Source organism: Mercenaria mercenaria, chromosome 9 (assembly GCF_021730395.1).
Source record: "Mercenaria mercenaria strain notata chromosome 9, MADL_Memer_1, whole genome shotgun sequence".
NCBI classification, from domain to species: Eukaryota; Metazoa; Mollusca; class Bivalvia; order Venerida; family Veneridae; genus Mercenaria; species Mercenaria mercenaria.
Window position 1 is genome coordinate 29,191,732 of NC_069369.1, and position 15,356 is coordinate 29,207,087.

General features: G+C 35.8%; 1 protein-coding gene across 2 annotated transcripts in view; it reads right to left on the reverse strand.

Moving 5' to 3' along the window:
* Positions 1 to 1,878: 1,878 nt before the first annotated feature.
* The window catches only part of LOC123546804 (erythroid differentiation-related factor 1-like), a 77,196-nt gene continuing 63,718 nt past the window's right edge, over positions 1,879 to 15,356 (reverse strand). For both annotated transcript variants that reach the window (XM_053551111.1, XM_053551112.1), the window contains 2 exons: positions 3,534 to 3,756; positions 1,879 to 2,840 (listed from right to left, as the gene is read on the reverse strand). In XM_053551111.1, coding sequence (XP_053407086.1) covers positions 2,651 to 2,840; positions 3,534 to 3,756 — 413 coding nt within the window. In that variant the 3' untranslated portion in view covers positions 1,879 to 2,650. The remainder of the gene's footprint in view (positions 2,841 to 3,533; positions 3,757 to 15,356) is intronic.

Below are 15,356 nucleotides of genomic sequence, written 5' to 3' on the forward strand. Positions count from 1 at the left end.
TCCCTTCTCCTAGATATCAGCCAATATTTTTTGTCTTTTAAAACACACTGAGCACTTATCTCAAGCATTGAATGTTTTGTTACAAATTCAGCATGTTTTAAAAATTACCATTTACTGTCAATGCAATAAATCTGAGCATTGATAGTATATGGGAGTTTTTTTAAACATGTTAAAACTGTAAGAAATTGTTGAATGATCGAGACATGTGCTCAGTTTGTTTTAAAAGGCGAAAATATATTGACTGAAGGTTGGCAGAGGCGAATTGGGAGGGTGACCCCCCAAAGTGTCTGTGAGCTTTTCATCAATGCTGCGCCAGCATATGACACATGCCTCTGAAATGCTAGATAGACTAATAAGCCACAACTGGGTCGTAATTACAGAAAATAATCGGACAAGAAAATCCTAATCATATACAGATGTATACTCCTGGTTGATGATGTATACCTAGTTTCATTTCAGTTGGATGGAAACTGTTGGAGTAGAGTACACGCAAATGTGATGGATGTACTGACTGCAGTTCAAACACTACACGCCTCCCAGGTCACCTTTACACAAAATGGCCAGTTTCAATACAGATTATTGTTTCTTTGGACTAACAAACTTAACATTATTTAAAACGCTTTTCAACAAATATTGAGCTTAAATACATTCATTTTATTTATTTTGTTGGGTTTAACGTCGCACCGACATAATTATAGGTCATATGGTGACTTTCCAGCTTTGATGGTGGAGGAAAGCCTAAGATGCCCCTTCGTGCATTATTTCATCACGAGCGGGCACCTGGATAGAACCACCGACCTTTCGTAAACCAGCTGGATGGCTTTCTCAAGAATTAACGCCCCGAGTGAGGTTCGAACCCACATCGGTGAGGGGCAAATGATTTGAAGTCAGCGACCTTAACCCCCCCCCCCCCCCCCCCCCCAACGACTTAAATATAAGTAACGCTTCACTATATTGTATTTTTATTTTTAAAATGCAACAAGATCTGTTTTATCAAACAGTACATATATATATATTATAAATGAAAGTAAACCAAAGAAATAATCAATACTGAAATACCTGTTTCATATTATGTTATTAATTCTACTTCTATCACAGTGGAAAATATAAAATATATTATGCAAAGTCTAAACATTTTTGACAGCAACACCTACAATTCAGTAAATGTTAACAAAAATATTATTGGCTTAAACACATAGCTTAAAAATATAAATACACATTGGGAAGTATGATTTGAGCAAAAAAAAAAATGCAATACAAAATTTGACATCACGTTGTAATAGAACTTTTGTAAATCACATTTTATTGATTCTCTCTTCAATGTTTCAAGTAATTTGTCTATCTTTATTATAAAACTATTTGCGAGGACTAATATTTCTAGATATATTCGTGTCTCACCATGTATAATGTTTTGTGTAGCACCCATTACATGGTAAACAAGTGAAGATACAGTGCGATCTGACCAGACAAGCCCTCTGAACAGAAACAGACATTTTCATAGAGATACGTCCAGCTAACTTATCCTATAATATTTTCTTTTATAGTTCTTTGTGAATAGACAGATATGCTGTCGGTAACGCAGTGATAGAAAAGAAGCCTTCTTTCCTGAGAAAAAACTAGTACTGGCCTCGAAAGTTGATGGAAGACAATCAAATGCATCTCAGAAATTTCTAGTGACTGTACCATGACTTGAGCTTGTTTCCAGTAGACCATCTAACCAGAGAAAAAGAGACAAACCAATAAAGAGTGGTTCTCAGATTCAACAAATTGTACAATACTACCTGTTGTAAAATGTGTGAAGTTTTCTGTCTTATACAGCTGCATTTTCTTCTATGGCTAATCTATTAGCTGTATGTCTGATGAAGCATTTCTATAAACATTTCTAGGTTTCACATTTGTAACATTTTTAAACTTAAGTCTTTTGTAAATTCTTCATAAGACTTGTATTTACAAGAAATACTTGGTGTTTTCAAGAAATTCTTACTGTATACATGATATTCTTAAATGTGTTCAAGACATATTTTATGTATACATGAAAGCGTTAATGCTTACAACAAATACTTAAATCGTCAAACACTTGCTGTACATTTTGATTCTGAATTTGACATACATTGAATATAAATTTGGCAATTACTAACAAAATTACTATGCAAATGATAATCTCTTAAAACTCAAATATTAAGGTTTGATGGAATATCAACAATTATCTGTTTTTTATAATTTAAACATCCACTAGGAGTTTTCAAAACTCTTATCCAGTATTTATTCATTCTTATCTGTAGAGGAAATATTCTCCGCACAACCAGATTTTGAATAGACACATACATGTATCTCAACCATTATAGAAACCCCAGATTTCACATCCTTAATTATTTACAATAATACGGCTGCATCAAATAGCTTATGTTTTCTGGTAATATCAAGACTAACAATATCAAACACAGAATTAACTGAACAGAGTACTTCAGTTTGCTTTGTGCGCCCAAACCTTGGGAATTTGATAAAAGCTTCCCTTTAACAGCATGGAATTTGTCCAGGACATCTCACTCTCACAGCTTTTCAAAACAGGTCTAGCATTATACCATAGAACTTTTATACTAAAATGCATATAAACAACAGGTAATTGTCTAAAAAAACAGCAATCAATTTATCAAGTAACTTCAGCTTCTTGATGAGCCCCTTTTTTGTGACAGAAATTAGAAATTTGTTCCAATAATGTCTCCAAGAAAGAGCATTTACTCTGCAGTTTACAAGCCACTGCTTCTGAGGAATCACTATTTAAACTTTTAGCATACAGTGCTTTCACTTCTGTTAATGTAGAGGATTTCTGCTTGCTAGCACTGGAAAGAAAACAATGAAAATACAAGCTGGATAAATTAATACATGTTCAACTACACTGGCTGCATTCTCCTGAATTTTCATTTTAAGGTCACCAAGCAAACATTTTTGACTAGACTTATCCCAATACTGTATCAAATTCAATACATTATTATGTTTAGGTGATAGTAACTTCTGTTAACACTAGTGTATAAATAATTCATTTGTAGTATTTACTATTTTTATGAAGATGTCACTGCACGAAAAGGAGTTAATGGGAATATATTAAAATTATTGCAGCTCTATATAGTGGATTAAACAATAAAATGATTATAGAATGGATAATTGTTTGTTAAAAAGATAGTGTCTACAGACTTGCAAAACAATCTTTTTCAAGTTGCAACTTTCAGCAGTTACTGAGATTTGTTGTGAACTTAAGCTTTACGAGAGTTATAAATTGACCCGCGCCATGAGAAAACCAACATAGTGGCTTCGCGACCAGCATGGATCCAGACCAGCCTGCGATCCGCGCAGTCTGGTCAGGATTCATGCTGTTCGCTTTCAAAGCCTATTGCAATTAAAGAAACTGTTAGCAAACATCATGGATCCTGACCAGACTGCGCGGATGCACAGGCTGGTCTGGATCCATGCTGGTCGCAAAGCCACTATGTTGGTTTTCTCATGGCACGGCTCAATTTATGACTTTTTTCACAAACCTTTTCTTTGTGTGTAAATGTGTTTGTACTTTAACAAGCTGCTGAAGAACAAACTGTAAACGTTCCTCAATAATATCTGAGATAGTCTCCCCTTCCTGCTGATGTTTAGTTTGTCCGTCTGTATCAGAAAGCTGAATAACCAAACCTCTCAAAGGTTCCTGACAGTTTGCCAAACACTGTAACATCTGTTGAAGAATTTTCAAATTTCTTGAATTAGCCTGACCTGAAATTTAACAAAAGAAAACAAAAATTTCTTAGTAAAGACACGCTTACAACAACTGACACAAAAGATGAAGAACACATTCTGAAAGGGGCAGGATACCTTTAGTGTGTAATGTTTGATGACTGAAGGTGGCTTGACTGAATATACTGAAAATACGGGAGAAAAAGGCTCCCGGCGGGAGATATGGCATGTATGCTTGAGTAAGAAACATGTGGGAAAGGACAATTATTGAAAGCAGTAAAGATAAACCATGAAACAAAACAAGAACTGTCCGTAAGACAGCGCGCTCAACTTTCTCAGTGCTTGACTCTGAATTAGAGCTTTGCCAGTAAAAAAAATCCAAGTTAAAAAGGGACATAACTATTTTGAGTTTCAAGTCAAAAGCTTTGATAGTAACAGAGATATCTGACTTTATCAAAACTTTTAACAAAAAATTCTAAGTTAAAAAGGGGCATAATTCTGTCAAAATTAAAATCAGAGTTATGGGGATTGTTTCTCCTGGTGTAGACTTTGATGGTAAACAAGTATTTTAAGTTTCAAGTCAATAGCTTTGATAGTAGCAGAGATATTTGACTTTATCAAAAACTTAACCAACAAGAGTGCCAGAATGTCACAATATATGCCCGTCACAGCAAATTTCTTTACTCTAGCACCTGTATTTGCAGATGGAATTTTAATCTTGTGGTTGTTTAGTAATCATTGTAATTCTTTTGTTTTTCTAAGTCCACAAAAAAAACTCCTTACCAGGTAGAGATACCTTAAAATACACCTAAAATTGGAAAGTAACATCTATGTTGTACCACAGAAAAGTGGTCTTGGTTTTTCCCTACGGTCAATAATAAAAAAGTTACAATATAAGTTATTTATAGTAACAACTAAGGGAAGTTAATCTTTAAAAAAATCCAAAAAAAAATTGTAAATCCACACAAAAATCCTTACCAGGTAGAGATTGGTCAAAATACACCTCAAAATTGGATGTAACATGCATGTTGAACTACAGAAAAGTGGTCTCGATTTTTCCCTACGACTAGTAATGAACAAGAGGACCATGATGGTCCTGAATCGCTCACCTCTTCCCATATGACCCAGTTTTGAGTATGACGTCACTTTTTCTATTATCTGACATAGTGACCTAGTTTTTGAGCTCATGTGACCCAGTTTTGAACTTGACCTAGATATTATCAAGATAAAAATTCTGACCAATTTTCATGAAGATCCATTGAAAAATATGGTCTCTAGAGAGGTCAAAAGATTTTAATAATTTTAGACCTACTGACCTAGTTTTTGACCGCAGTTGACCCAGTTTCAAATTTGACTTAGATATCATCAAGATGAACATTCAGATCAACTTTCATACAGATCCCATGAAAAGTATGGCCTCTAGAGAGGTCACAAGGTTTTTCTATTATTTGACCTACTGACCTAGTTTTTTATGGCATGTGACCCAGTTTCAAACTTGACCTAGATATTATCAAGATGAACATTCTGACCAATTTTTATGGAGATCCATTCACAAGTATGGTCTATAGAGAGGTCACAAGGTTTTTCTATTTTTAGACCTAATGACCTAGTTTTTGACCGCACATGACCCTGTTTCGAACTGGACCTAGATATCATCAAGATGAACATTCAGACCAATTTTCATACAGATCCCATGAAAAATATGGCCTTTAGAGAGGTCACAAGGTTTTTCTATTATTTGACCTACTGACCTAGTTTTTGATGGCACGTGACCCACTTTCAAACTTGACCTAGATATAATCAAGATAAACATTCAGACCAATTTTCATACAGATCCCATGAAAAATATGGCCTCTAGAGAGGTCACAAGGTTTTTCTATTATTTGACCTACTGACCTAGTTTTTGACCGCACATGACCCACTTTCGAACTTGGCCTAGATATCATCAAGGTGAACATTCTGACCAATTTTCATGAAGATCTCATGAAATATATGGCCTCTAGAGAGGTCACAAGGTTTTTCTATTTTTAGACCTACTGACCTAGTTTTTGATCGCACATGACCCAGTTTCAAACTTGACCTAGATATCATCAAGATGAATATTCAGACCAACTTTCATACATATCCCATGAAAAATAAGGCCTCTAGAGAGGTCACAAGGTTTTTCTATTATTTGGCCTACTGACCTAGTTTTTGATGGCACGTGACCCAGTTTCGAACTTGACCTAGATATTATCAAGGTGAACATTCTCACTAATTTTCATGAAGATCTTGTGAAATATATGGCCTCTAGAGAGGTCACAAGGTTTTTCTATTTTTAGACCTACTGACCTAGTTTTTGATGGACCGTGACCAAGTTTCAAACTTGACCTAGATATCATCAAGGTGAACATTCTGACCAAGTTTTATGAAGATCTTGTGAAATATATGGCCTCTAGAGAGGTCACAAGGTTTTTCTATTTTTAGACCTACTGACCTAGTTTTTGAAGGCACGTGACCCAGTTTCGAACTTGACCTAGATATCATCAAGATGAACATTCTGACCAACTTTCATAAAGATCCCATGAAAAATGTGACCTCTAGAGTGGTCACAAGCAAAAGTTTACGGACGGACGCACGCACGGACGGACGACAGACACGGCGCAATCACAAAAGCTCACCTTGTCACTTTGTGACAGGTGAGCTAAAAAGTTACAATATAAGCTATTTATAGTAACAACAAAGGGAAGTAATTCTAAAGTAGGAACTGCGCATGACACTTAGTCTCATGATGGTGTTTACTTGTCATTCTTGTATCTGACCTTTGGCCTCTAAAGCCCTCTACAGACGGTAGGTTTTTGTTGTACAACACCAATTAAATTCAAGATGTACAGCCAAATATTATCGTGTGTATGATGCTATTCCTTGATTTCGTAAATCTTAAGTCTTGACTTACAGATTAGGACATGTTCTATTTCGTAAGTTTTGCCTTACGTACCACCCACGTTGACAAGCAACAAATTGGTAAATAATTAGTTGATAAGAGGCAAGTGAATGAAATTCCAGAAACAACTGCCCAAAAAATAAACACAAATCTGAATATAAAATGGCTTCTTATGCATAATGGAAAAAGGATGACACTGAAAAGTTAAATGATTTGAGCCGCGCCATGAGAAAACCAACATAGTGCGTTTCCGACCAGCATCCACGCAGTCTGGTCCATGATGTTCGCTAACGGTTTCTCTAATTGCAATAGACTTTGAAAGCAAACATCATTGATCCTGGCCAGACTGCACGGATGCACAGGCTGGTCTGCATCCATGCTGCTGGTCACAAAGCCACTATGTTGGTTTTCTCATGGCATGGCTTATTTGTGTCATAGGTAATCAAATTCATGGGACATAAAAAGATGAATATTATTTTTTATTATTAATGGTTACATTCTTTTCAGTACCTGGTGCACTATGTTTACTAGGTAAATCTCTGTGATTTATATGGGAATGGAATACTGTCTGTATGTGAAAAATGTACAATTTCAAAATTGTACATCTTTGAGATAATTAGTGTTGTACAACAAAAACCTACCGTCTGTAGAGGGCTTAAGTGTGACCTTGACCTTAGACCTAGGGACCTGGTTCTTGCACATGACACTCCGTCTTGTGGTGGTGAACATTTGTGCCAAGTTATATCAAAATCCCTCTATGCATGAAGAAGAAATGCTCCAGACAAAGTTTTTATTCTTGTATCCTTTGACCTCCAAGTGTGACCTTGACCTTAGACCTAGGGACCTTGTTCTTGGGCATGACACTCCGCCTCGTGGTGGTGAACATTTGTGCCAAGTTATATCAAAATCCCTCCATGCATGAAAAAGAAATGCTCTGGACAAAGTTTACATTCTTGTATCCTTTGACCTCTAAGTGTGACCTTGACCTTAGACCTAGGGACCTGGTTCTTACGCAAGACACTCAGTCTCATGATGAGAAACAATTGTGCCAACTTTCATCAAAATCCCTCCATGCATGAAGAAGATATGCTCCGGACAAAGTTATTCTTGAATTTGACCTTTGACCTCTAAGTGTGACCTTGACCTTAGACCTAAGGACCTGGTTCTTGCACATGACACTCTGCCTCATGATGGTGAACAACTCTGCCAAGTTTCATCAAAATCCCTCCATGCATGTAGAAGATATGCTTCGGACAAAGTCTGTGGACGATGCCCGCCCACCCACCTGCCCGCCCGCCAGGGCGTTCCCATAATACGTGTTTTTCAAATGGGCATATAAAAATTCTAAGTTAAAAAGGGGCATAATTCTGTCAAAATTAAAATCAGAGTTATGGGGATTGTTTCTCCTGGTGTAGACTTTGATAGTAAATAACTATTTTAAGTTTCAAGACAATAGCTTTGATAGTAACAGAGATATTAGACTTTATCAAAAACCTTAACCAATGGCGATGGTGACGCCGACGCCGGGGCGAGTACAATAGCTCTACTTTTTCTTCGAAAAGTCAAACTAAAAAGACAGCTATATGGTCCGAGGTTGCTAACCTGAAATTTACTATTTTACATCATATTATATGCATGACACTGAATCATGACTGGTACAACTGTGTCAAGTATAAAACAAACATAATAAATCATGGGACACAGATGCCCCCGACACAAATTTTTTCCTAGGTCAGGGGCCATAAACTCCTACAATACTAAATGAATCCGGACGCGAAAACCCAGGTGCACAACCGCACATGCTGACCAACATTCCTGTAAACTTTGGTGACTCTAGATCAAATGATTTTGGCGCTACGTGCGACACAACATTAAACTGACCAATTTTTAACTAAGTCAGGGGCCATAACTCCTACATGACTGAATGAATCCAGACGCGAATTCCCAGGTGCACAACTGCACATGCTGACCAACATTCCTGTAAACTTTGGTGACTCTAGATCAAATACTTTTGGAGCTACATGTGACACAACATTAAAACAACCAATTTTTACAAAGTCAGGGCCCATAACTCATACGCGACTGAATGAACCCGGACAAGAAACCCCAGGTGCAAAACTACACATGCTGACCAACATTCCTGTAAAGTTTTGTGACTCTACATCAAATACTTCTGGAGCTAGGCGCGACACAACATTCTCGGAAGGACGGACGGACAAGGGCAAATCTATATGCACCCCCCCAAAGTGGGGGCATAAAAATCTGGGAGGTCCTTACAAGGTTGCTATGCACCAAATTTAATGAAGATCTACCTGAAAAAGTCATTTAAAGATATTTCTATTTTTAGCTTAAGTGTCCCCTTAAGGTCGATCTGTACCTTAGGACCAGAATGCAGAAGACATGTGTGAAGTTAAAAAGCATTTGACCATATAGTTTTTGAAAAACATTCAAAACTTTAACCTGAAATTCTTAGTTTAAAAGGGGCATAACTTTGACAAATTAAAAGCTAGAACTATGTTACTTGTCCTGGAAGATCATCCCATGATGCAGAAGACATGACTGTGTGAAGTATGAGAGCATTTGACCTTGTAGTTTTTGAGAAACCAGCTTACATGCGAAACTTTAACCTGAAATTAAGTTTTTGAGAAACCAGCTTAATTGCAAAATTTTAACTTGAAATTAAGTTTTTGAGAAGCCAGCTTACCTTTAAAACTTTAACCTGAAATTCTAACTTAAAAAGGGGAAACCAGCTTACAAGCCAAACTTTGACCTGAAATTCAAACTTAAAAAGGGCATAAGTTTGACATAGAACTAGTCCTGAGAGGTCATCTCATGATGCAAAAGACATGTGTGAAGTATGGAAGCTTATGGCCTAATAGTTTATGAGAAACCCGTTTACAGGCAAAACGTTAATCTGAATTCTAAGTTTAAAAGGGGCATACATTTGACAAAATAAAAGCTGGAGACAAATAACTTGTCTGGGAGGTCAGGATGCAGGAGACATGTGCGAAGTTTGAAAGCATTTGGCCACGTAGTTTCTGATAATCCTGCTTACATACAAAACTTTTACCTAAAATTCTAAGTTAAAAAGGGGCATAATACTGACAAAATAAAAGCTAGAGTTGTGTAACTAGTCCTTGAAGGTCATCGCATGATGCTAAAGACATGTTTAAAGTCTGAAAGCATTTGGCCTTGTAGTTTCTGAGAAATCTGTTTACATGCAAAACTTCAAGCTGAACTTTTGTCAGATGGACACAGACACCGACAAAAGGGCAACAAAAAATTTCAAATAGATGAGCTTAACAAATTGGGAGATGACTTTAATGATGCCAAATAATAAGTCTGATGAAGTTTCATCAAGGGGTTCATGAGATTAAGTTGTTTAAGGTTCTTTTCTACTTTAGCTCAAGTGGCCCCTAGAAGGGGCTAAGCAACTGGGTTAAAATTAACACGGGGGAGGACCTTACAGTGATGCTGCTCACCAAGTTTGTTTAAGATCCATCAAACTGTCAATGAGAAGAAGTTATTTACCGATTTTTTCTATTATCAGCTTTCACAGTCCCTAAAAGGGGCTTAAGTATTGCTTTTGAACAAATTTGAGAAAGGACCTTGCAAGGATGCTACATGTCAAGTTTTTTGATAGTTCTGACTAGTAGTTGCAGAGAAAAAAAAATGATTATATAAATCATGGATGATGGACTGTGGCAATAAAACTATATTTGGATTTAGGTGAACTAAAAAAAAAGTTTTGTACAAAAATTGGCATGATTTCATTAAAATGGTCGAAACAGTAGAATAACCATGGTACTAAACATCCCTTCAAAATAAAATCCAAACTGTAGCTTCTATGAAGTTGCCCAGAATAATTTTTGTAGCTGACAGCTAGACCAGACAAGTCAATATATCACCTCATATATGGAGAGATATTATTCAAATAAATCAATGGCAAGAGTATAAATTGTGACCAATTAATTCGCATCTAGAAAATTGTTTAACCCCAATCAAATACTTGGTGTTTTTTTAATTAGTGTGAATTCCTTTATTTCATTCACAAGAATTATTATCCGTTTCCTAAGTCATAATCCTCACACAATTTTAATGGAATTTTACTGTATACCGGTTATCTCCAGTCAATATGCATTTAACTCACTGATTACATACCAGATTAATGTAGGATGACAGAATTTTATACATCCTGTTGTGCAGACGAACAATATCAATGTCATTTCAACTCGTGACAGACTTTTCAAAGTACACTTGTAACACATCCTTCTTCTACTTAACAGACCTTGCAGGGTACTCTTGTACTTGGTCATATCTACACGTAACAGACCTTGCAATGTATACTTGTACTAGGTCATATCTGCACATAACAGACCTTTTAAAGTATCACTGTAATATGTCCTACCTCTACATAAAAGACCTTGAAAGTATCCTTGTAAAATGTTTTACTTATGTTAAACAGACCTTTCACAGTGCTCTTTTACCATGTGCTACTTATACATAACAGACCTTACAAAGTGTTCTTGTAACATGTCCTACTTATACATAATAGACCTTACAAAGTGTTCTAGTAACATGTCCTTCTTCTACATAATGACCTTGCAAAGTGTTCTTGTAACATGTCCTAATTATACATAAAAGACCTTGCAAAGCGTTCTTGTAACATGTCCTACTTATACATAACAGACCATGCAAAGTGTTCTTGTAACATGTCCTTACTTATACATAAAAGACCTTGCAAAGTGTACTTGTAACATATCCTTCTTATACATAAAGACCTTGCAAAGTGTTCTTGTAACATGTCCTTACTTATACATAAAAGACCTTGCAAAGTGTACTTGTAACATATCCTTCTTATACATAAAGACCTTGCAAAGTGTTCTTGTAACATGTCCTTACTTATACATAAAAGACCTTGCAAAGTGTACTTGTAACATATCCTTCTTATACATAATGACCTTGCACAGTGTTCTTTTAACATGTCCTACTTATACATAAAGACCTTTCACAGTGCTCTTTTAACATGTCCTACTTATACATAAAAGACCTTACAAAGTGTTCTTTTAACATGTCCTTCTTATACATAAAGACCTTGCAAAGTGTTCTTTTAACATGTCCTACTTATACATAGAGACCTTGCAAAGTGTTCTTGTAACATGTCCTACTGATACATAATGACCTTGCAAAGTGTTCTTGTAACATGTCCTACTTACACATAATGACCTTGCAAAGTGTTCTTGTAACATGTCCTAATTATTTATAAAAGACCTTGCAAAGTGTTCTTGTAACATGTCCTACTTATACATAAAAGACCATGCAAAGTGTTCTTGTAACATGTCCTACTTATACATAAAAGACCTTGTAAAGTGTTCTTGTAACATGTCCTACTTATACATAATGACCTTGCAAAGTGTTCTTGTAACATGTCCTAATTATACATAATGATCTTGCAAAGTGTTCTTGTAACATGTCCTACTTATACATAAAAGACCTTTCAAAGTGTTCTTGCAACATGTCCTACTTATACATAAAAGACCTTGCAAAGTGTTCTTGTAACATGTCCTACTTATACATAAAGACATTGCAAGGTGCTCTTGTAACATGTCCTACTTATACATAAAAGACCTTGCAAAGTGTTCTTGTAACATGTCCTACTTATACATAACAGATCTTACAAAGTGTTCTAGTAACAAGTCCTTCTTATACATAAAGACCTTGCAAAGTGTTCTTGTAACATGTCCTTCTTATACATAAAAACATTGCAAAGTGTTCTTGTGACATGTCCTACTTATCCTACTTATACATTACAGACCTTACAAAGTGTTCTTGTAACATGTCCTACTTATACATAAAAGACCTTGCAAAGTGTTCTTGTAACATGTCCTACTTATACATAAAAGACCTTGCAAAGTGTTCTTGTAACATGTCCTACTTATACATAAAAGACCTTGCAACGTGTACTTGTAACATGTCCTACTTATACATAACAGACCTTACAAAGTGTTCTAGTAACATGTACTTCTTATACATAACATAAAGACATTGCAAAGTGTTCTTGTAACATGTCCTACTTATACATAACAGACCTTGCAAAGTGTTCTTGTAACATGTCCTACTTATACATAACAGACCTTCCAAATTGTTCTTGTAACATGTCCTACTTATACATAACAGACCTTGCAAAGTGTTCTTGTAACATGTCCTTCTTATACATAAAGACCTTGCAAAGTGTTCTTGTAACATGTCCTTCTTATACATAAAGACCTTGCAAAGTGTTCTTGTAACATGTCCTTCTTATACATAAAGACCTTGCAAAGTGTTCTTGTAACATGTCCTACTTATACATAGCAGACCTTGCAAAGTGTTCTTGTAACATGTCCTTCTTATACATAAAGACCTTGCAAAGTGTTCTTGTAACATGTCCTTCTTATACATAAAGACCTTGCAAAGCGTTCTTCTAACATGTCCTTCTTATACATAAAGACCTTGCAAAGTGTTCTTGTAACATGTCCTACTTATACATAAAGACATTGCAAAGTGTTCTTGTAACATGTCCTACTTATACATAGCAGACCTTGCAAAGTGTACAAAGTGTTCTTGTAATATGTCCTTCTTATACATAAAGACCTTTCACAGTGTTCTTGTAACATGTCCTACTTATACATAAAGACCTTGCAAAGTGTTCTTGTAACATGTCCTACTTATACATAACAGACCTTGCAAAGTGTTCTTGTAGCAGGTCCTACTTATACATAACAGACCATGCAAAGTGTTCTTGTAACATGTCCTACTTATACATTACAGACCATGCAAAGTGTTCTTGTAACATGTCCTTCTTATACATAAAGACCTTGCAAAGTGTTCTTGTAACATGTCCTTCTTATACATAAAAGACCATGCAAAGTGTTCTTGTAACATGTCCTACTTATACATAACAGACCTTGCAAAGTGTTCTTGTAACATGTCCTACTTATACATAACAGACCTTGCAAAGTGTTCTTGTAACATGTCCTACTTATACATAACAGACCTTGCAAAGTGTTCTTGTAACATGTCCTACTTATACATAACAGACCTTGCAAAGTGTTCTTGTAACATGTCCTTCTTATACATAACAGACCTTGCAAAGTGTTCTAGTAACATGTCCTACTTATACATAACAGACCTTGCAAAGTGTTCTTGTAACATGTCCTACTTATACATAACAGACCTTGCAAAGTGTTCTTGTAAAATGTCCTACTTATACATAAAGACCTTGCAAAGTGTTCTTGTAACATGTCCTACTTATACATAACAGACCTTGCAAAGTGTTCTTGTAACATGTCCTACTTATACATGACAGACCTTGCAAAGTGTTCTTGTAACATGTCCTACTTATACATAGCAGACCTTGCAAAGTGTTCTTGTAACAAGTCCTTCTTATACATAAAGACCTTGCAAAGTGTTCTTGTAACATGTCCTTCTTATACATAAAGACCTTGCAAAGTGTTCTTGTAACATGTCCTACTTATACATAAAGACATTGCAAAGTGTTCTTGTAACATGTCCTACTTATACATAGCAGACCTTGCAAAGTGTACAAAGTGTTCTTGTAACATGTCCTTCTTATACATAAAGACCTTGCAAAGTGTTCTTGTAACAAGTCCTTCTTATACATAAAGACCTTGCAAAGTGTTCTTGTAACATGTCCTACTTATACATTAAGACACTGCAAAGTGTTCTTGTAACATGTCCTACTTATACATAACAGACCTTGCAAAGTGTTCTTGTAACATGTCCTACTTATACATAACAGACCTTGCAAAGTGTTCTTGTAACATGTCCTACTTATACATAACAGACCTTGCAAAGTGTTCTTGTAACATGTCCTACTTATACATAACAGACCTTGCGAAGTGTTCTTGTAACATGTCCTACTTATACATAACAGACCGTGCAAAGTGTTCTTGTAACATGTCCTTCTTATACATAAGAGACCGTGCGAAGTGTTCTTGTAACATGTCTTACTTATACATAACAGACCTTGCGAAGTGTTCTTGTAACATGTCCTACTTATACATAACAGACCTTGCGAAGTGTTCTTGTAACATGTCCTACTTATACATAACAGACCATGCAAAGTGTTCTTGTAACATGTCCTGCTAATACATAACAGACCATGCAAAGTGTTCTTGTAACATGTCCTTCTTATACATAACAGACCTTGCAAAGTGTTCTTGTAACATGTCCTACTTATACATAACAGACCTTGAAAAGTGTTCTTGTAACATGTCCTACTTATACATAACAGACCTTGCAAAGTGTTCTTGTAACATGTCCTACTTATACATAAAAGACCTTGCAAAGTGTACTTGTAACATGTCCTTCTTATACATAAAGACATTGCAAGGTGCTCTTGTAACATGTCCTACTTATACATAACAGACCTTACAAAGTGTTCTTGTAACATGTCCTACTTATACATAACAGACCTTACAAAGTGTTCTAGTAACATGTCCTTCTTATACATAAAGACCTTGCAAAGTGTTCTTGTAACATGAACTTCTTATACATAAAGCCATTGCAAAGTGTTCTTGTAACATGTCCTACTGATACATAAATACCTTGCAAAGTGTTTTGTAACATGTCCTACTTATACATAAAAGACCTTGCAAAGTGTTCTTGTAACATGTCCTTCTTATACATAAAGACATTGCAAAGGGCTCTTGCAACA